Here is a 22,835-nt window from a genome sequence, read left to right as displayed (position 1 = left end):
GTTTAATTGTGGACAAAAACCTAGACGAGCAAACTATTTAAAAAATAAAAGCCCAATTTTAATATTTAACTTTTTTTAATTGTCTTTATAATAAACATCATTAAATTCTTGAATTTGTGGAAGTGGAGAAAGATATAGCTGACATAAAATCTCAGACTTCCATAAATGTCTTCCTGATAGTAGTCGCTCAACCATCTGATCTACTAACGAGTGCCCCACTTACCTGATTTCCTATCCCGGAAGTACTTCCCCACATGAACGTCTTCCTTCCTTCTCGCTTGTTGACTAGTTTTTACTTGTTCCACCCGTAGTCCACCTTTCTTAACACAATCCACTGTCACCAGTTATGCAAATTATCGCCAATGTGTATTTTCAATCAAGAAAATGACCTTTGTTGGGGTAATTCGATTTGAATTTGAGCAAAGAATCTGAGAGCGCGCAGCGTGCGTCTGACGTCACTCGAGAGTTAGATAGTTCCCTCCAATTCACGTCCATTTAAACAGACGTTGTCCAGCAATGCGAAATAATAGTGTTTCAGGCGGCTTTGAAGGTTTAAATTCTGAAGACTACTTTGAAAATTGCGTCTCATGAAATTCTTTTTTGTCTAAACTGCGAATATTAGCAAAAGAAACTGCGTATGCAATAGCATACGTCTATTCTTTTTTCGTTTTACAGAAAAACACACTGTATTGTTGTTTTCATGCATCCTGGCTGCTTGAGAGCTCATACAATTGCTCTAGTGAGACAAATTCACCCTTTGAGAAGACTAAAAATGGACAATCCACACGACTTAATATAAAGGTTTGAGCTGCCTGAATGAACGTGACCAAAGGCGGAAGTGGATGGGAGGGAATCCTCTTGGCAGCGCATGCGTCTTTTATCGAGGCTCCCGTTTTGTGTGTTGGGGGGATGGGGCCGTGCCGAGGATGAGAGACTCCAAATATTTACCACTCGGCTAACTAAATATCTTTATTTCCGAACTGGTCTTCTTTCTTTTGCTCTTGGATATAGACGTACTTTTCGATCACGCATGAGTTTAGGTGGAATTTCGCAGAAATAAAGTGGAGTATCTGTACGTCCACGACACACGCTTAAAAAGTCGACAAAATGTATTCCTCTGCTGGAGGTAAGTGGTGCGGCTAACGTTAGCATCGGCTAGGTGATGCGGCCAGCTAAAATTACCACACTAACTTAGTTGCTGTGTTCTCTGCTACATTCAACCGGGCTGCCACGGAAACACGCACACCATGCCCGCTAGTTGTGATAAAACTCGACAAATCCTCTGACCAAGAACATGTCGTCCCAGTCTTAAGTGGAGGCATTAGGAACAGGCAAGCTACAACAACAAGCTGCTGTTAGCCATGCTAGCTTCAGCGGCACCTCGATCTCCCAACTTGTTTTTGTTAACTCCTTGGTGTTATCTTCACAAAGAAGGCTCGACTGGGATACATTTTGTACAATAATCGCGTATATAAATAATATAAGCAAAAAGTTTGCTTCTAGTGCTTTGTAGTTTAAACCTATTGAAATATTTAGCGGCCGACCATGCACCCTGATTTTATCACAAGCATTAGCTACGATTAGCTTAACAGTGTTCAAGATATATTTCACCAGTGCAGTCCTTATTTCTTTCTGTGTTTAATTAAACATTTCCCGACATCAATCCGAGCACCGAGGTAACATCGGGGGGTTTATTACGTTGAAAAATAAAAGAGAAGTGGGTCCATAGAGCTTATTTGTAGTACTGGGTACAGTAACAGCAGCCTGGTTAAGCTATCTCGTTGGATGTTCATAAGAGGGCTGCTCTTTTGTCATTAAAGTACATCAACATGGTGTTGTATTTTTCTTAAACGCAGCGTTTGTTTTCTATGTTTGAGGATGCGTCCTCTTTGTAGGATTTTAAATGTGACTGTGGTGTGTAGTGGGCTATTTCCAGGAGAATGGGTGGCTTCTGCAGACAGATTGCCACCTTGCTTCATATCTTCTGTGTGCATACAGATAAGAGTCCCTTCATTGTGGACGACATAAGAGGGCCAGACTTAAAGAAGAAAAAGAATTTAAATACACGGTTATAAATGAGCAGCTCTCTGTATTTGCCCTCGTCCTGCCACCTACGACTTAAACAATTAGATTTTATTCTTCCTCTGTCCTGTCCCGTGTACATTTTACGACACTCTTTTTACTTTAGTGTATTTGACAAAATGGATTGTTGAGCCTTCTTAACTTGTCTTTTGTGTCCTCTACAGCTGCTGAGATGCCTGAGGGACCCCGTTCCTCTGGGTCAATAAGCTCTGGTAAGCTTTTCCCATATTTGGCCTCTAAAGCCTTGAACTCATTCCAGCAGTGTGCCAGTGTAAATGGCAACTTTATGGTTTCTATATCCTTCTAGCGCGTCACACAGATCACATTATGCTCTCATCTGATGTACAATTTAACCTTCTGACTCGATAATAAAGTTGCAGAAAAATTGGACACAGGTGATCTGGTATTAAAAGTCATATTATAAAGAAGGCCGTGTCATTGTAAATATTTTCCGAGCTCTGAATCGCTGCTTGCTTTCACACACCAAAGGCCAATTATTAAAACCCGTTGGATATTATTAGAGCCCATGGGTGTCCTTCTGTTTGTATGAGCAGAACTGGAACACAGAGATAAGGCCCTGTGTGCCCTGACAGTCTGACCGATATATCTAAAGTTGCAGACATGGAGCTGGTTGAAAGCACAGTGCACTTTCTCCACAACAACTCAATTTGGGATATGAAAGGAATAGCCTGGTTCTGATTTGAAGCTTGGAACGTGAAAATACTCTGACGGCGTTGTCGATGTGAGTCAGCCAACATGAAAACCAGCGATAATCATCTGGAATATACAGTCAGATACTGCGCTAAAACTAATATTGTCCAACGCAACAGTCCTGATATAAGTTTTAGCTTCACGGTGGCCATTTGTGTTTCCAGCTGTTTCCAGGCTGCCGTTCGTGGTTTGTTGTTGCCTTGTGTTCTAGGGTTTTTCTAAGGGCAGGCTACAAAACACAGACGCATTTCTGTATAATTCAAACAGCACCACAATGGTATTTCCTCTTAAATTCTCTCACCATGAAATGAGTATTATAAAAAGCATAACGAAGGATTTGTTGCAGCGCTGTTATATTAAAATGTGTCAGAGTGTGTGATCAAATACTCAAGTGAGTGAAGCAATTGGAACGGCAATCAATCAAAACCATGCGCCGTGGTCCAGCGATGACTCACTCCTTAATATTCCAGACACTTGTTTACCAGGTGGAGGGACATCTTATCAGCATGTCACAGGAAGGGGGAAGAAAAACAGACAGCTGTCCCAAATTTATACCAGGCCTGGTAGTCTGCTGGGATCTGGTCAGCAAATCATCGTTTAGCTTTGTCGGATATTGTGTTTGTGATTTGTGATTATAATCACTTGACAGAAAAAAAAAAATCTCATGTTGTTGTTACTTTGGCCTAAATGAAATAGACTTAATATCTCACATCTTTCAACACACTATAGAGTAATATCTGCTTCATGTAACTATACTTTCTGTGATTTGGTCTTAAGATATAAAACAGAAAAGTCTGCATTTAAATATATTCTCACACAAACGAGGTGATACAACAAATATGCTTCGTAATGTTTTAAGTGTTTCCTGAAAGATTGTCCATATGTCTTTATAATGTGATGCTTACTGTGCATTTTGTCGTCTCCTTCTTTCAACCTTTGCTTTAGACCCCCCATCGTCCCCAGTGCCAGAATATGTGTTCAAGCCACCGTCACGGCCTGACTTCGGCACCATGGGCAGGACAATCAAGCTCCAGGCCAACTTCTTTGAAATGGAAATCCCCCAGTTGGAGGTCTACCATTACGACATTGATATCAAGCCTGAGAAATGCCCCAGGAGGGTCAATCGGTATGTTACACCAGCAGATCAGTGGGCGAAAATCTTGTAAGCAATTATGTCATTTATTCATTTCATTTTGTTCTCAGTGAAATCGTGGAGCACATGGTCCAGCACTTTAAAACACAGATCTTCGGTGATCGAAAGCCGGTGTATGACGGAAGGAAGAACCTCTACACTGCCATGCCTTTGCCCATAGGCAGAGACAAAGTATGTTGTTTTTTGGACAACCCAACACTTTTTTTGTGTGTGTTTTTTATTATTTTTTTCTAAACATTACACCTGCCTCCTTTTTCTTGCCCTTGTGCTACACAGGTTGAGCTCGAGGTGACAATTCCTGGTGAAGGCAAAGACCGCAGCTTCAAAGTATCCATCAAGTGGGTGTCCTGCGTTAGCCTGCAAGCTCTACACGAGGCACTGTCAGGACGGCTACCCAGCGTCCCCTTTGAGACTATTCAAGCCTTGGATGTGGTCATGAGACATTTGCCTTCTATGAGGTACGTCTTTGATTGTACTCTTTCTCTTCGTAAAAATGAAAATGAAAATAATCCTTTTATAAGTCACAACAAGCAAGGTGCAGATCTGCAAAGTGAAACACAATCATGTCTAATCCAGTCACTCTATGCAAGTGATCCGTTTTTTCCAAATTTAATGTTGTTACAGCAAAGTTATGTGCTCATCAGCAGGAGCTTTCGATAGCTGGCATGTGATTATCTGCATCGTCTCTGGTTCTTGTCTTTTTTTTAAACAGTTTTCTGAATGCTTTCTGTTTAACGTTTCCCCCCTGACTGTTTCCCGTTCCAGGTATACTCCAGTGGGACGCTCTTTCTTCACTCCTTCAGAGGGATGCCCGAACCCCCTCGGTGGTGGCAGGGAGGTGTGGTTTGGTTTCCACCAGTCCGTCAGGCCTTCCCTCTGGAAAATGATGCTCAACATAGATGGTGAGTTTCGCGTCGCTTTGGTAAAAGTCGTATAAAATGAGGCTGTTCCAGTTAATCTAATCTCTGTGTTTTGCGGTTGCAGTTTCGGCCACTGCGTTCTACAAAGCCCAGCCTGTGATTGAGTTCATGTGTGAGGTCTTGGATTTCAAAAGCATTGAAGAACAACAGAAGCCTTTAACTGACTCTCAGCGAGTGAAATTTACAAAAGAAATCAAAGGTAACTAAAGCTTAGCAGCTGTTTATCTTTCCTTATCCCAGAAGATATTAATTTCTCTGGGTTTTTATCAGAACAACTTACGTCTTAATTGTTTATTCTAATGTTCAGTTAAATCTGTGTTGTGTCTGTGTTATTTTGAAATAAGTATCTACTTTATTATTTTTTGGGATAATTACGAACATGTTATCCTGAGTTTTGTTTCCTTTGTTTAGGCCTAAAGGTGGAGATCACTCACTGTGGGCAGATGAAAAGGAAATACAGAGTGTGTAATGTGACCAGAAGACCAGCAAGCCACCAAACGTAAGAATACTTTTGTTCTGTTTAATCATAATATATAAATGTTAGATATACTTTATCTGTATACACGACACTCGATATGGCAATATATCGTGATACTTTTTCTTCCGATAAATATCGACTTTTATGGACAAGTGCAATAAATTGGAAATGGATCATTTTAATAATTTTTTTTACCCGATTAGTCCAATGAATTATCACTGTCATTGGATGTACATATATACAACCTCTATTTTAAGCTGCATTTAAAATTTCTCAGTGAACTATATAGAATATTGCAGTATCATATTATCGCAATAATGTATCGTATCGTGACCCATGTGATCCCACACCCACCTCTAGTATAGTACTATAATTGCTCAAATTTACATAGAGACTAGTTCCTACAGCAGCATTATAACTTTATTAGTATAATTATTTTCCATCAGAGCAAGAACAAATGTGTAAAATGTGATGCTCACTTTGTTAAGATGAAATTTAATCATTCATTATTTCCCCCTTAGGTTCCCCCTGCAGCAGGAGAATGGCCAAACTATTGAATGCACAGTAGCACAGTACTTCAAAGACAAGTACAAGCTCATCCTGCGATACCCACACCTCCCGTGTTTACAGGTGGGACAGGAGCAGAAGCACACCTACCTACCTCTAGAGGTGAGAATCTCAAACCGATCGGCTTCTCGTTGTTTACTTTACCTTTGTTTACTTGAGTCACCGCTGGCATTGACCGCTTTGTGTGTGGCCGCTCCAGGTGTGTAACATAGTGGCTGGACAGCGGTGCATCAAAAAGCTGACAGACAATCAGACCTCCACCATGATCCGTGCCACAGCCCGATCAGCACCAGACCGTCAGGATGAAATTAGTAAACTGGTAAGTTATTGGAAGACGAATGTCTGTTTTAATGTCTGGAAACCAGTTTTCAAACCCTTCCCCGTGTTTAGCACCATTTCTGCAACTGTGTGTGAGACATAAATCACAAAGTGTTTATATAGCACCAGCTGCTACAGGGCAGGAATCATTCAGTAGTGTTTGTCTGATGGTCTGGGGCCAATAGCAAACAATTTCAAGATGGTTAACTAAGCGTGGCAGCTGCTCCTGCTCACACGTACTCTTGCCAACCAGCTCTTGCAAGATTTAAGAACAAATAAAATTTAAAAGAAAAGCACCTGTACAAAAAAGGTTATAATTTAAAAGTCTGAATTGGCATCTGTGTGATGTGCTTCTTAACTTATCTCTGAAAAACAGACGTTACTTTAATGTCTCTTTTGGGGGGGGTTGACACAAACCTGACTGCTGATTGGCTCGGTGGTGTAATACCAGTGTAGAAACAGACCAACACTTCCACAGCAATATGATAGAAACGGCTGCATTTATTAGTTTAAAAAACATATTGAGAATTCTTATGAGAAACTTTGTACATAAAAACACACATAACTGTTACACAATTACATTTAATCTCTCTGTGTTTGTTTTTGTCCCAGATGAGAAGTGCCAACTTCAACTCCGACCCTTACGTTCGTGAATTTGGGGTGATTGTGAGGGATGAGATGACAGAAGTGAATGGCCGCGTTCTGCAAGCACCTTCGATACTGTATGGAGGACGGGTACGTTGGCCACTAGTTTGTGTGTGTGTTCACAGCTGCCTGTAATTAATGTATACGATATTTGTTTTATTTAGTTCTGTCGTAATCATTTCGCAGCGTGTAAAATAAATAGTTTAAATAACGTCGTTGTCGTTACAATTCGCAGAACAAAGCAATAGCCACACCGATCCAGGGGGTGTGGGACATGAGGAACAAGCAGTTCCACACTGGCATTGAGATTAAAGTGTGGGCCATCGCCTGCTTTGCGCCACAGAGACAGTGCACCGAACTCCTGCTCAAGTGAGTGGCATACACCCAACACATCGGCTACAGCGTTGTGTGTATTTATTAAGAATCCTATCTGGTTTGATGACAGACAATCCTGAAATGTCTTAATCGATGTGTGTGTTAGCTGGAGTGTCGAAGGTACAGCAACAACACAAACTGCGTTGGGGCTGTGCACAGCTGTGACATGTACACTACAGGCCAAACGTTTGGAAGCAAGAACGAATTTGTACATAAAAGACCATGATCTCCTTGGTTTACTTCATCAAAATAAACATGATTAATATATAAAGAGTAACCTGTCAGAAGGCACTTTTACTTTTACTTTCTTTTTTCAAAATAACCTCCTCTGGCTTTAACAACAGCACGGCATGGGGATATTTGTATGCAGACTCTCAAAAGCCCAAGAGTGAATAATGCAAATCGTGATTTGTTTTTGTTTTTTTTTTACTTTTGCACTTAAGTTGTTACTCTTGCAAATCTTCTCAACTCTAAAACTAAGCCATTCTTTTCTTTTGCTGACATTTATTCAGCAATGGTCCGGTAAGATTAATCTATATCTAAAGGTAAATTGAGGAAAGTGGTTCACATCAATAAAAGCAAAATCTGATGATGCAGCAAACGCATTCCAAAATGCATAGAACACATGCTGGTTTATAAGAAAGGCGCTGTGAACAGAAACTTGAAGTTGCTTCCAAACTGCAGTGTATTTCTTACCATTTTCATGTTACTTAACAAGTATAACAAATATAAGACTCTCAGCTCCCACTTTATCTAAGCTGGCAACTGTAAATTTATTGATTCTTACAGTTAACAAATATACAATAGCAACCTTTGTAAAAGAGATCGATACATCTGTCTCTAGCAGAGTGCAGCTGGAAGATGCTTATACTCTGTCTTTTTTTTTTTTTTTTTCCATGCATAAATTGACTCCAGTAAATGTGTATTTTTTTAGTTAAATGGAGACTTGTAACATTTGCTATCATTGTGTTATTTTGATCATGTTTGTGGAGGGTGAAAAAGCACTATCGGCTCCAAATAGCAGCTCAGTAAAAATTGGCAGCGCTCCATATCAGTAGATCTGTACTTTGTAGCGCAGGAACAATGTCGCCTCAGGTGTCTGCTTTAAGAGTTTGAATCTGTGACCTGCCTTTGAATGAATGACTTCAGATTTCTTCAGATTTCGTCACTGATCTTTAAAATAAACACGTTTTTCATCCCTCAGAGCTTTCACAGATCAGCTGAGGAAGATCTCCCGAGACGCAGGGATGCCCATCCAGGGTCAGCCTTGCTTCTGTAAGTACGCCCAGGGAGCTGACAGCGTGGAGCCCATGTTCAGGCACCTCAAGTACACCTACCAGGGCCTCCAGCTGGTGGTGGTCATCCTACCGGGGAAGACGCCGGTCTACGGTGAGGGACCCGCTTGTTCGTTTTTGTTGTTTGGTTGAGATCTTAATATGTTTTGTTGCTTCACGAGTAACGGACGTTCATATTTTAAGCTCACAAAAGAAACCCAGACTGATAAAATAGAAACTCCCATCTAATCTCTTTGTGAACATCCTGATTCAACAGATTCCTTTCTCTTTGAGGTGGTGGTGTTTGTTTTGGCAGAGATTGCCGTTTATCACCAGCGTTCATCTGTTGGTGAAGATGAGATCGACTTTCTCTCTGTGAAATCAGAAACAATTTTGTGCTTTGTCAAAGCATAGCTTACAACAAACACATCTCCAAATCAGAGATGGTTTGTGTGATTAAAAAGTTAGAGTTTGAAGTTTTGGCAGCGGTTCTTGTTCTCACACAGTCAAGGGAACGCAGTTTTTTTTAAGAGACGTGTTCCTCAAGAATTGCAAATATATCAACCATAAAACCATAAACATTTCTCCACGCCGTTCCTGAGATCTGGGTTCATGGTTCCTATGAGAATCTGTTTCCAGTTTAGCTGCTACTGTGTCTCATTCAGTAGGAGACTGATACAAGTGGGAGGTGGGGACTTTAAAACACATCCAACACAAACATTTTTCTCTTTGATTGTTGTTATGTCTTTGAACATGCCTGAATTTGATCTTACCACTACAGCCACATTGTGCTGTATCTGAACTAGTCTTACTGCTTCTATTTATGTTTAAGCAATTAACCTTGAGGAAACTGACGACCAGAAGAAGCTACGTTCTAATTGGTTCTCATTGTCTGACCCCCGGTTTACTTCCCAACAAACTAACTAATCAAATGAGCCAAATTACATGGAGCCAAATAGAAGGATTTACTTCAGTGTAGCTGTGTACACCAGGTTGCACCACACCAGGAGAACCCAACAACACGCATCAGGTTTTAAAGCTGCAGTTGAGTTAATGGAAATGTTCGTGTCTTGATGTGTTTTGCAGCTGAGGTGAAACGTGTCGGGGACACGGTGCTTGGCATGGCCACGCAGTGTGTGCAGGTGAAGAATGTTCAGAAGACGACACCCCAGACTCTCTCCAACCTCTGTCTGAAGATTAACGTCAAGCTGGGCGGAGTCAACAACATCCTCCTCCCACAGGGCAGGTAATGATGCCGCAGCCATTACTTTGAAACTAGACATTTTCAGTCAGTCATTTTTTAAAAACACGTGTTTATGTTTTTGCAACTCTGGAAAGCTGTTTCTTTGTGATGAACTTTGTCTACATGTGCATTGTTTTTCCAGACCTCTGGTGTTTCAGCAGCCGGTGATTTTCCTTGGTGCTGATGTCACTCATCCACCTGCAGGAGATGGAAAGAAGCCTTCCATCGCTGCTGTAAGTAACATCTATCAAGGGATTCAATGCATGTGTAAAACTTTTCTAAAAGGGGTTGTGTGTCGCTACTGATTTCCTGAATTGATTTGACTCACAAGGTCCCGAATTAATTCAGTATTAATTTATTTAGAAGTCATTTCTAAAGTCCTGCAAAAACACGTTGAGAGTTCTTATAATAGGATGCAGGAAGTGGTATATATTTTAAAAATGCATCCAATGATTCTATGAATAAGTATCAGATCTTTTGAGTGAAGAGCGATTCAATACAAAATAGATTTTTAAAACTCAGCCCTAGTGATCATCGAGTTCACCAACCTTGAATTTTCAGCGTTGTTCATTTTTTCTTATACTGAGTAATTCCTGAGTAATTGACTGTTTTTGTTAAGGTGGTGGGTAGTATGGATGCCCATCCCAGTCGATACTGCGCCACCGTACGGGTGCAGCAGCACCGTCAGGAGATCATCCAGGACCTGGCCACCATGGTGAGGGAGCTCCTCATCCAGTTCTATAAGTCCACCCGCTTCAAGCCAACGAGAATCATCTACTATCGAGATGGAATCTCTGAGGGCCAGTTCAACCAGGTGATATGTATATCAGGATTGATGCAGATTAAACCGGCTCTTACTCTTAATGTAAAATTAAATCTGGGTTCGTTCTTCTCATTATCGACCTGTTGTTTCACCAAATAATCTTTAGGACCTCTTTTGACCTTGTACATGCAGGTCCTTCAGCACGAGCTGCTGGCGATCCGTGAAGCTTGCATCAAGCTAGAGAAGGACTACCAGCCCGGTATTACCTTTGTGGTCGTACAGAAGAGACACCACACCAGACTGTTCTGCACGGACAGAAACGAGAGGGTCAGTGTTGTGTCATCGTTAGAAAGAGGAATGTCCACATGTGACAGTTCTCATATCTGGAAATGTACTTTTCAATTAAAATTTAATTTAACCTATAACATCCTGTTAATCGTTTGTTACTTAAACGTGAAACTAAACAGTCCTAGCTCACCGAATTATGTTTGTGTGTAATTATTTTTTTTTTAGGTTGGGAAGAGTGGCAACATCCCCGCAGGCACCACAGTGGACACCAAAATTACTCACCCATCAGAGTTTGACTTCTACCTTTGCAGTCATGCTGGCATTCAGGTAAAGGCAGAGTAAGGGTTGACTTATGGTGGTTGACCTACTGAGTAAAGGATCCTCTATTTTTATATATATATATTAAAAAAACGTTTGAGGTAGGGAATCTGTCAATAAACACAAACGCTGGCTCCTTTCAGGGAACCAGCAGGCCGTCTCACTACCACGTGCTCTGGGACGACAACCACTTCTCATCAGACGAACTGCAAGTCCTTACCTACCAGCTCTGTCACACCTACGTGCGCTGCACCCGGTCGGTTTCCATCCCAGCACCAGCCTACTACGCCCATTTGGTGGCTTTCCGGGCTCGTTATCACTTGGTGGACAAAGAGCACGACAGGTGAGGACTCGGGACGCTTCACGTTTCACATGAACAGTTGGTGACGGTTACAATTTGTGTTAACACCTGTGATTTTTTTATATTTTTTTTTTCCATGGCAGTGCCGAGGGCAGTCACACGTCAGGTCAAAGCAACGGGCGCGACCAGCAGGCCTTGGCCAAGGCCGTTCAGATCCACCAAGACACCCTGCGCACCATGTACTTTGCCTGAGAGCACACAACCCCCAGGTCGGCATGGGTGAGACCCACTGATGGAACACACTACCCCTCGCTGCATCTCAGCATCACAGTGGTTTCACATTGTGATCTCCCAACCCAAAAACCTGTCAATTACTCACACGTCTCCCCCGTAGCCCCCTAAACCCACCAAAACCGAGCCAGCGATTAGACCGTAGGACGCGAAAGAAATGGCTCTTTCGCGAGGGCCGAGCTGGAAGAGGATTAATTTACACGTTGTTCGCTAGTGTGTACCTGTATTTGTTGTAGCAAATTAAGTTGCAGAGTATGAGAGGAATTTGTAAAGTTTTTACACTGATAGAAGACAAACTATCATTTCTAACCTAGTGGGCCGTAACATTACACAGTGCGGTGGTTTATGATTTAGAAGATGCCCCTCCTCCTCCTCCTCCTCCTCCTCCTCCTCCTCCTCATCCTCCTCCTCGTCCTCCTGTTTTTGTTTGTTAGGGTCTTGGTGCTTGAACGGAGAAGGAAAACTCAAAAGATGAGGGGGTTCATTCACTGTTTATTTGCCCGATGATTTAGTCCTCTGACAAACGTTATTTATCAGCCAATCGAAGCAAAGTGCACTGACCAGAATGGGTACTTCAATCAGGACAAAAGTACTTAATATATTGAGGGGGTGTGTGTGATTGTTTTGTTTTTTTTTTTTGTTTGTTTGTTTTTTTTTTTTTTCACATAGGGCACTATGTGATGAAAAGTGCCATTTGAGACCATCTCTCTGTTGTCACTTCTGCTATGAACTATGAACTCGTTGGCCCACGTGCGCTGGCTTTTCAGTATTTCTCCGTATCGACACCAACGACCGTTTTTTACGCCAAATCTGGTGACGACTAAAAGGATTCCTTTGCATCAGATTTGAACCTACACTTATTGTTTATTCTAGACGCGAGCTTTTAGTTTTTAGTGAAGAGACTGAAACAACAGCAATTTTAATCCTTTCTCCGCTCCCACTCGTTAGTATGAATTAGTACGTTTGCACCAGTAATTCCCATGTTGAGAAATAGTGTATACTGGGACTGGCTCCCAACAAGGACACCTTTCTGATGTATTCTGAGCCGTGTTGATGGAAGACACATGATGTAGAAATCAACATATAGGGGAACACGATGAAATCTTTTTTGCTTTGGTTTTTATAGTTTTTTTTTTTTATTATTATTATTTTAATTTCAGTTATTTTTGCAATAAATATGCATGTAGCTGACTCATGTTTTAGACATTTAGGCATTTGTGATAATTGTTTCTTTCTTCCTTTATACACACCGACCCTACTTGTATTTTTTAATGTGTACATAGCAGCAGGATAGTGTTTTCTGCAGTGTTGTCGTCGGGGCAGGACTTTCGTGTGGCTTCTCCATATCCAGGCGTTCGGTACAGCGGAGCGAAAGCTGCAACGTTTTTAAATTTTAACCGCTCGAAATTCCCTAAAAAAGAACCTCTCCGACGTAGTGTTTGCTCCGAGAACCAGGGGGGGGCGGTCGTCGCACAAAAGCTTTGGTTTTATGCAAATGACTTTTTGTGAGTCTTTATACTATATAGTAACGTTGGTAATAAGGTATATTTTGAATAAGCTTTCTGTGGAGGCTGCTGAAAAATTACAGATTTTTTTTTTTTTTTAAAAACAAAAACAAACAAAAAAAAAACGACTGGCCCAAATGTAGTCTAAATTCACACTGTCTATTTGTATACAGATTTTAAAATGCAAATATTCTCTTGCCTTCTGAGACTGTTAGTCTTGATAATAACGTTATTACATTGAAACATCCCACCTGAGTTTTACTACCAAGTCAAGCTGGCGAATGTTCACGTAGTCTTGATTGGAGGCGAGTAGTCTATTCTCTAACTATGCATCGTTTTTAACCGAGAGATTTAGCAGTGGGGGAGTCTCACACGAATTTGGGTCATTTCTAGAGGTAGATAATCAGGGCTTTTTGTGTTGTTGTTGTTTTTTTTTAGCATATTGCATTTAGTAGCGTTTCCTAGTGCTTATCAGCGTCTTCATGCCTTTCTAACGGGGGTGAAGTATTTATGTGGTCATTTGTAACATTGTAGATTTTATAGCCTAAAAATTATTGGGTGTATCCTTTTTAACACACGATCTTTTCCTAGCCAAACAAGATTACAAACTTTTACACGATTAATACTCAAAAGATATGGAAGCACAAAAGATCATCATCTTGATTCTAGGTGCTAGAAGTTTTCACTGTAAACGACGTTAAATCCTCACTGGACTGGTTTTTTAGTCGTACGCTAAAAAGATGCTTCATCGTCTCGAGGATCTTTTCTCTCCCTTTCGGTGACCTCTCGGTGATTCCCTTTTTACCCGTAAAGCAACTAGAAATCCGACTGACTGTGTTTGTGGGGCATTCTGAAAAATCATGTACTTGATATTTACTGTTATGATGTCAATATTGTTCTTATGGGTGCTGGTCTCACAACATGTAAATTTGGATGCACTTTTGATAGCAGAACATTGGTATGACTTATCTAGATGTGTGTTCCTCAATCGAAAGCAGGAGGCTCGGCCATATTGCGTGACACTGGTGTAATTGTGCGGAAATGGCCGTGTGTTCTACCTCCTGTTACCTGTTAAAGTGTTATGGTAACACCACACTGCTGGCCATTTCCGTATAATTACCCCCTGCTATCTAATCCAATTGGCATTGTCTGAGTCTTGCATTGACAGTAGGAGTTTTAAATGCTTGGGTGTGCATGGCGGTGAACGCGCTTTCTCAGTTTATGTAGTCGAGTGTAGGTTTTTGTTTGTTTGTTTGTTTGTTTTTTTCTCACAGTTGTACTCGAGCTTACAAGAGAGGACGCGCGCGCTTTTTTGTTTTTCTTTCACGAGTGTTGAGCTGCACGACCAAATTCTCGAACCGTTTGTACACAGCTTTCCCCGCTTTCTTTCCTTTTATTCTATGCACCACTAACGCGGCCGACTCCGTTGTCCACCTGAGCGGCGTAGCGGCGAACGCGGCGGCCCCCCGTCTGCTCCGATCGGCGTGGCGAGCCGTCAGCCGGGACGTTGTTTGACGCGCGGGTTTTAAAAGGTGCTTCAAAAGCAACGAGAGCGCAGACTGAAAAAACTGTCACTTAACACCTGTCGAATTCGCAAAATGTCAACGCGACTTTTATTCCTTTTATTCCTATGTGTACATGTACACCGATCATATTGCGTAGGTCTTCCTTGGGCCTCCTCTGGTGGTAGACATCGGTAGACGTAGCCATTGTGTCCTAGAAGACGGGCTTCTGTGGAATGAGTTTGGTGCAGGGCGTCCCACTGGTGTACCATTGCCAGGTCAACCTTTTGGTCTGTGTTTCATGTTTTTGACCTGTTCCCTAGAAACTCTTCGCAGTGTGGCAGGTCTGTTGCCGAGTGTGTAGATGAGTAGGACGCGTCTAAGTAACATCCACATTAATGCCAGGCTCCGTAACCGCGGTCGATTTACTTCTCCCTTCAGTGGTTTTAATGTTGTGGCAGATCGGTGTACATAGCCTTCATTTCGCACCCATCTTGTTCTGACCGGAACAAATTGGATCTCACGTCTCAGGAGAATCCTGTTTTGGACTCTGTGCTAGAAAAATCTAAATGTCTGTTCACTTAAGTTCAGCCTCTATTTATCCGTAACGAGTGTTTGACACGTATCAGTCGTCACTTTTTCCCGCACCGTCGCAGACAACCAAAACTAACTGGCTTGAACTGTTTCACGTGTTTTAAGAGTTTTAAGAGATGGGCTCGTACTTGCTGTTACTGCCTCTTTATGTTTTTTACATTTTACCAGCACCTTATAATACCAGATCAGAATGGCTTTGCTTTTCCTGGACATAAAACTCAAAAAAAACATTTGACGATGTTATTTTTTTTTTTTTGTTGCACTAAACAAGAATGGACTTCGTAGCTATTCATGCATTAAGAGTATATGCGAGGGGGCAGACAGGCGGCCTCTGTCGTTGCTTTCCGTGGCGTCGGTGGCTCTTCAAAATAAAAGGAGGACAGCCAACAGGCCCGAGAGTCTTGACGTTTGCACTCGCCGTTCAGAGATAGCCGGGCTGGCCGAGCGGGAGGCTTCCTCTCCGGCCGAACGGCGTTCAGCTCGTCGCTTTTCAGAAATATCCAGATGCCTTTAAATGTCCAGCGACAGGGGGGGGAGTTTTTAATAGAGTTGGGCGGAGTTGCTTTTGTACAGTGGCGACGAGGAAATAAAGGTGCTTTATGCAAAACAAACTTGACAGGTGTTGGAAGGAGCCGCTGACCTGTGGATAATGAAGCCGCCGTGGTCGGCGCTTGTTGGATGCCAAAGCGCCGCGCGAGGGTAAACGGTGCTGGAGGCTCCGAGACTGCATTGTGTGTATTAGAATCGTACTGAAGGGAAGCCCTCTGTTCGCCAAACACCACCGCAAACTATACATATCAAGACTCAGAGGAGGCTGTTTCCTTTGCACGCGAATCGTCTTTTTTCGTGAAGATTTCAACCGAGAATGTTTATGAGACAAATTGCCTGGGCGAACGTGGCACTGAAGGGTGCGCGAGGTGCTTAGTGAGGCGTTCGAGAACACCTTTAGCTGCAACCTAACGACATTACAGGTTCGTCTTCATTCAGACGTGTAAACTAAAAACACACGTTCACCTCACTTTGGCCCGTTTTCCGTTATCCGCGTGGCCAAAACCTGGAGGGAGCAGGTTCTACAAGTGGCTGGTTTGTAAACTAAACGGCATATCATAAGCTAATGTGATCCGTTCATTTTGTGATCATGTAAATGTTGAAAGAGTCTAAGAAAACAACAAGAATTTTTTTTAGGTTTTGAATGGTCTTGAAATAAAAATAATAATAAAAAAGCTTGATTTTTAAATGAAGCAACAAACCAGTTCATGAATCATTTCAAACCATTACCTTCTGTACAGTAACGTATCTCATCTCTGTCGCTTATCTGTCTCTTGTAGAGAAACCTTTGCAGATTTAAAGAAGAAAAAAAGTACATCTCTTGTAGAGTAGAACATATTTTCCTATAGCTCCAAATAATAATGAATGTAATTAGAGCCTGCGTGGTTTGTAATAATTGTATCCATCCATACATTTATACTAATCTTTGCATCCTGTGTGCATCCTTTCCGCTTTATTTTTTTAGTCTTTATCTTTTATTTATAGGCTTTAATCATTACAGAAAGTTTTTTCTTCCCCTCCTCCACAGCTAACATCGCCCGATCCTTTCACCGATTAGCGCTAGATAGAAGGAGTCTACAGTTGCTGTAGTTTTAGGACGTTTCACGCCGGTTGCAAAGAGCGGCCGTCGTCATCTCGTGTGAAGCGCTGTAACATAAGAGCTGTGTGGGTTGCTTAGGTGTGCGATTTTGTTTGCCGTTAGATATTTACCCCTTCCCCGTCTCACTCATCCTATGAAACGCTCCCTACGTTTGGCTTATTTAATCTGTTAGCGCTCTGTCACCTAGGAGCAAAGAAGTTTTTTTTTTTTTTTTAATTTTCTTCGAATGTTGGTTGTGTTCCTTACATTCATCGGTTGTGTTGCTGCGCAGCTGTTTTCACTGATTTTACAAATGGCCGCCTTTTATGTCCGTATGACTTGGCTTAACTTTCCTGTTCCTAGATAAATTTCACTGATCTTTATGATGCCGGCTGTTTTTTCCGATATCTAATATAACCCGTAGCCACATGACACCAGTGCAGCGTTGGCAAGGTCTTTGCAAGTTTGTTTATAAATATATTAACAAGAGGCAATTGAGTAAAAATTCACGTGGGATACTGACATACCTGAGGAAAAAAAAACCTTATAGTCCAATGGATTCAGTTGAGTTTGGTTTGTCCTCTAGCTGCCTGTTTTTACAACAACCCCAATTTTTTTTTTGTGCTTAACATAAATGAAATGGGCCGGAGGTGACTTGACGCAGCTGCTTCCATTGGATTGTTTGGGGTCCAGCTGAGGGGAACTGTTACAGAGCGTTACCAGACCAATGCCATCCAGCTGACCTACATGCAAGACTCGTGTGGGTATTTTTTTATATTTTTTTCAAAGCATTTCTATCCATTTTACCAACTTGGAAAAAAAAAAAAAAAACTACCTCAGAGCAGTGTCGGGTGCTACCTAATATTATCCCTAATTTATAACAACAAAACCGAGAATTGTAGTGACCAAACCAATACAAGCCGATCACGTGAGCGCACTGTTCTTTCCTCGAACCTTAATAAATGGAAAACCAAGTATTGGTGTATGAATGGTGGTCGGTCGCTTTAGTTGGTTACGTTTTAAGGGACCAAATTTTTTGTAATTGGGAGTTTCTTTGTTTGGCGCGAGGCCATCTTTGAAAAAAAAAAAGAAAGAAAAAAGGACGTCGATACGAAACAACCGAGCACAATCTAGGACTCTTTTAAACACGACGTGAACGTGACTGGAAGTTTCAAATGTGCCATCGTGATTCGCTGCGGCGGAGGAGTTAATGTTCCGGCAAAACCTTGGTGGTGGTGGTGGTGATGATGATGATGATGAGGAATGTTCGGAGTGGCGGCGAGGGTTCGTTGGAAGTCGTACGTAACAGCAATAATGTCGGAGTGTTTGGCTGTAGGTCATTGGTACTTTTGGCTTCGGGCGGGTCGGTGCAGCCCTCAGTAAACACGGCAGGACTCGATATTCTGAGCGTACTGGATTGACTGAGCCACGGCAACCCGGAACTGCAATAAAAACCCGTCTCTTAGTCGGCTCACGCCCGCTTTTCCTTCCCCTAGCCGCACTCTACGCCATTACTGTCGAGGACGTTAAGATGTAGTTTTGCATGTGACAATTAACAAAGGGAAATATACACATTTGGACAGACTTCACAGCGTTATCAAACCATCGCGACAAAAGGTACACGCGGGGCAGTTGACCGCAGGTCGTCGTTCTCTCAGTCGGAGCTGAAAACATCTACTTTATGTGTGCCTTTTGTCAGATCTCTCTCTCTTCTCCATCTGCCCCAGCTTTGGGTTGTGCGAGTCCTTTCAGCGTAAAGGTCGGGCAAAAAATTCCGCCATGCTGCATTAAAAAAAAAAAAAAACTCATTTCCATTTTTTTTATTGTCATGCAACCTCGCGTGTAGATGCTGCATAGAACGATCAGTATTTGTGTTTTGCACTTTCAAAGCAGTCTCAAAAGAAAAAAAAAAAAGGTCGCCCACATGAGTTTGGGCCGAACGTTAAAAAGACATAACTGACGAGGTATTTTATGCTATCAATAGGAATTATAAGGAATAATATGACTTTGAAGAGCTTTTCTAAAAGAAATTGATATTATCTATATATATTCATGAAGTACCTCATGAGCCTGATATATGCTGCATTGACTTTTTTTTTTTTTTTTTTTTTTTTTTTTTTTTTTAGTGTACTTCATATTGTCCAATAACATTTTAATTTCCCCCTCCTGGGAGGTTTGAATATCACTACAGGCTGTGCCCATGCCAGTTAACCTGATTACTTCTGTTGTAACATGTTACACCTCGTGGCCAAATGATAACGTCATTTATGCAATTTACACACAGATCTCATCAGATTATTCCTCAGCATCACCACATTTCTGTTTTGTTTTTGTTTTTTTTGTTCCTTTTCTTTTTCCATATTCCCTGTGTCCGCGTAGCCAAAAAATTGATCGGGTTAAAGCCAACAAAGAGTTGATGTGCGCCAAGCATCTGTGGTATCAATGCGACTGTTGACTCAGGTATCGCCACGAAAAAAAGGGCTGTATCTGCTTACTGTGTCCCCCTGCTCCCAGTCTCCCAATCCACACCTTTGTCTTAAAATAGCCTTAGATCTACGCTTGAGGTTCCTATTTGGCCTTAAAAGTTGAACAAATTATGCACTACAATTTCACAGACTTGACAGAGAGCTCGATTTCCCGCTCAAACGCATTTCTTCTTTCGTCTTGTGTCATTGCCATGTTTTCTACCTCCTATGAATGTAGGGTCTGTCCTGGAGATGTAGTCGACTGCAAAAACCGTTTGCTTTTTCTTTTCTTTTTTTATTCACGGAAAACAGACAATCATCCGTAGACTCTTACAAGATTCAAAGTAAAATTCGCCCGTTTCATACATAGAAGTGGTTCCAGGACACTCCATTATTTTGACGTTTTTTCCCCTGATTTTCCTTCCATACCTTTCGCTTTTTATTTTTTCGTTTTTTCATTCTAAGGCATGACAGAGAAGCAAAATGACCAAAGTCTCTTGGCAAAAGCAGCCATACAAAGCCGTGTGAATTCAAACCTCCCTTCATTTGTGTCATTTTGAACTCAGCTTTGAGTTCTATACATATATATATATATATTATATTATATTTCTTCTCTCTTTCTTTTTTTTCTCCCTTTATTTAAACCACAACATGCCAAAACTGAATTTGCTGTCATTCCTGTTCTGGTGAGGGTCTTTATGTTGCTGAATTAATTTGTTCACATCCACTGCTAAGCTCCTTGTTGTTGTAAAGTTGTAAGCTTTGATTTCTATTTTACATTTCTGTATTTTTGGTAACAATTATACTTACAGAACACAAGACATGCTGTAAACCCTGTTAGGACATAATGTGAATACGTATCACTTAATATAGTTCACTCTTTGGCTTGACTGTAAGTTGCGTTAATAAAAAATGTTTAAAAGTTTTTCAGTGTTGCGTCATGACTTATTTCTTTAGTCATTTTAAAGTTTGATGCTCAGAGCCAGTCACTGGAACATTATTGTATTTTTAACCTGTGTTTATTTTGTTTTTGTTTAGTTTTTTTCCCCCTCAGGTTTCATTCAGATTGGATCTGATTCTCTCAAATGAGGTCTATACCCCAGAAAAAGGTGTAAATGGCCAACTGATACGAGTGCTTCTTACTAATGGATCATTGTGTGATTCAAACACAGTAGGAAAAGCACAAAGTTTGGACACATCTCATTGATTTGTAGTTTAAAAGGTGTTTGACAAACCAGAATCTTTTTACTATTTTCAGTTCTCTAAAGCAGCTCCTTTTACAGTACAGTTTATTTTATTTGCCTTTATTTAACCGCGTTGATCCCACTGAGATACAAAGTCCTCTTTTCCAAGGGAAGCCTGGCCAAGACAGCAGTCTAGGAAAGCTGCGACAATCAACAGACGGCAACTCGCACAACACAAATAAAATACATGGAAGAATAAAAACAACAGGACTGAGACTCGGAATTTACATTAAGACAAGTACGAAATGTAGCTGCTCTGAGGTCTTTCACATGGGTTTTCAAAGATCCAAGAGTGATTTGTTCCTTTAACTTTAAAGTTTTCTGTAGAGAGTTACAAGTAGCACTGTTTTAAGAATACTTAAAACAGTTTTTTACCAAATTCAGAATGGGATTTGAGAACGTTTAATACGTACAAATCATTGGAACGTAAACGATAATTGCTTTGGGTTTTTGAGATGTAATGGTAAATAGTATTTATGATATGTAAGTGTAAAAATAAGTATTCTTTAATTAGCCACTATAATAATTATGGATATATGTGTAACATTGGTTGATGTTTTGCTTTAAATTCAGCTAATATAAGTGATATAGGCTGATTTCCAGGAGCAGCTGTGATGATGATTTGGTGCTTGTGGGAGACAATAGAGGTGACTGTGCCGCACCAGCCTCAAAAACAGCAAATTAACAGAGAGGCTCAACAGAGACGCATCAGCTGTGAATCACGCCTTCAAGTGGAATTGCTGCCATAAAGACTGAGGCTGCTTGGTCCAAGAAACACAAGTGATGGACGTTGGACCAGTGGAAATTTGTTCCAGCGACTATGTCTTTGTGAGATGCAGAAAAGGTGAGCAGCAGGTTTCTATTCACCATGAAGCCTGGAGGAGGAGGAGGAGGTGTCCACAGTCTCCCAACTAAGATAGTGGGGAAAAGAGCGGCTACTTTGAAAAGTCTAAAATATCAAACACTTTTTCACCATAAACGATTCCTTCAAGATAAATTGTTCACCCACCTGTACATATTTGCTATTACACCGTTTAGCCAGATGGGGGCAGGCTCTGATTTATTTTCTGAATATTAAAAAGCTCTTCTACCCATGCCTTTTTGCCAGTCTTCAATGGTAATTGCAATAGAGCAGGGATAGAGGTCTGGCAGAAATCCAGTTGTCAGCATTTCAGCCGCTCCCTCTTTTTAACACCAGCTCAGTTTAAGAGGTGAACTGGAAACTGTGAAAGTAACCATAGCAGTGAGTGTTTACATTAAAGAGCGTGTATGGCATAACACCACCAAACTTGACATGTACAGGCCCACCTACAGATAAGACTTGGAAATACTCCAGCTTCTACTTACTTTAAATATCTCGAATGAACCCGTATAATGCTTTGCAGCGAAATCGTCTCATCAGTCACAGAGCTATGTTTTACCTTCCCCTCAGTCTCAGTGTTCGTCCATCGTCGCGAAAAGTTTGAAATCACTCAGAAAAATTATAAATACTCAGAAATAGTGAAACTAGTCCTACTGTTATTTGATATTATCATTATAACATTAATTACATGCACATGTGGGTCTGTATAGCTGCTGTTTAGCCTTTAGTCTAGATAACTAGCTAGCATAAAGCTAGCATAAGGCTTGGTTAGCTTCAAACTTAATTCATCTGTATAGCGATGTTGGGCGTTTTGACGATGATGGTATGAGTTTATTTTTCCAATATAAAATCTTAACAAATTTAAAGAGGGACACTGACATTCCGTTCTTCCTTTTAACCTTCTGCTGACATAACCTTCTTCATTTTTGTTAGCTCAGACGATCCATTCCCTAATTGGCCAGACTCTCTCTAATACACAGCTCTGACTGTGACTAGATTGGCACAACTCCTAATGGAAAATGTTCAAATAGGTGCCAATTTTCTTTTGAAGAATTGCTCTTATTGACATCTAATTTTCACACTTCAAATCCCGCGGGCTAGATTGGACCCTCTTGCAGGCCGGTTGTAGTCCGCGGGCCATATGTTTGACACCCCCTTTCTATAGTGTCAAATAGCTAACTTAAACAAAACCTATCAAAAAAAATGTAATTGAATTATATTTACCACCTTAAATGACAGCAAGGAGCCTGTACTGCTGCCAGTCACCAGAGCTTCACTTTTGAGGAGCTGTTCCACATCCGTCTTTATT

General features: G+C 41.2%; 1 protein-coding gene across 1 annotated transcript; it reads left to right on the top strand.

Moving 5' to 3' along the window:
- The first annotated feature begins 889 nt into the window (after positions 1 to 889).
- Positions 890 to 20,346, top strand: ago2 (argonaute RISC catalytic component 2). The gene is made up of 20 exons (XM_047605316.1): positions 890 to 1,126; positions 2,247 to 2,294; positions 3,739 to 3,919; positions 3,997 to 4,117; positions 4,223 to 4,404; positions 4,712 to 4,848; positions 4,931 to 5,065; positions 5,278 to 5,365; positions 5,866 to 6,013; positions 6,111 to 6,230; positions 6,842 to 6,964; positions 7,110 to 7,243; positions 8,454 to 8,638; positions 9,610 to 9,769; positions 9,909 to 9,999; positions 10,386 to 10,580; positions 10,722 to 10,856; positions 11,043 to 11,144; positions 11,279 to 11,478; positions 11,580 to 20,346. Exons 1-20 carry the CDS (start codon positions 1,108 to 1,110, stop codon positions 11,686 to 11,688), a joined length of 2,613 nt encoding a protein of 870 aa, XP_047461272.1. The 5' UTR covers positions 890 to 1,107; the 3' UTR covers positions 11,689 to 20,346.
- Positions 20,347 to 22,835: the final 2,489 nt, after the last annotated feature.

This window comes from Mugil cephalus, chromosome 14, assembly GCF_022458985.1.
Source record: "Mugil cephalus isolate CIBA_MC_2020 chromosome 14, CIBA_Mcephalus_1.1, whole genome shotgun sequence".
NCBI lineage: Eukaryota > Metazoa > Chordata > Actinopteri > Mugiliformes > Mugilidae > Mugil > Mugil cephalus.
The sequence above is the reverse complement of the archived record's forward strand: the minus strand, read 5'-3'. Positions and strand labels throughout refer to the sequence as shown.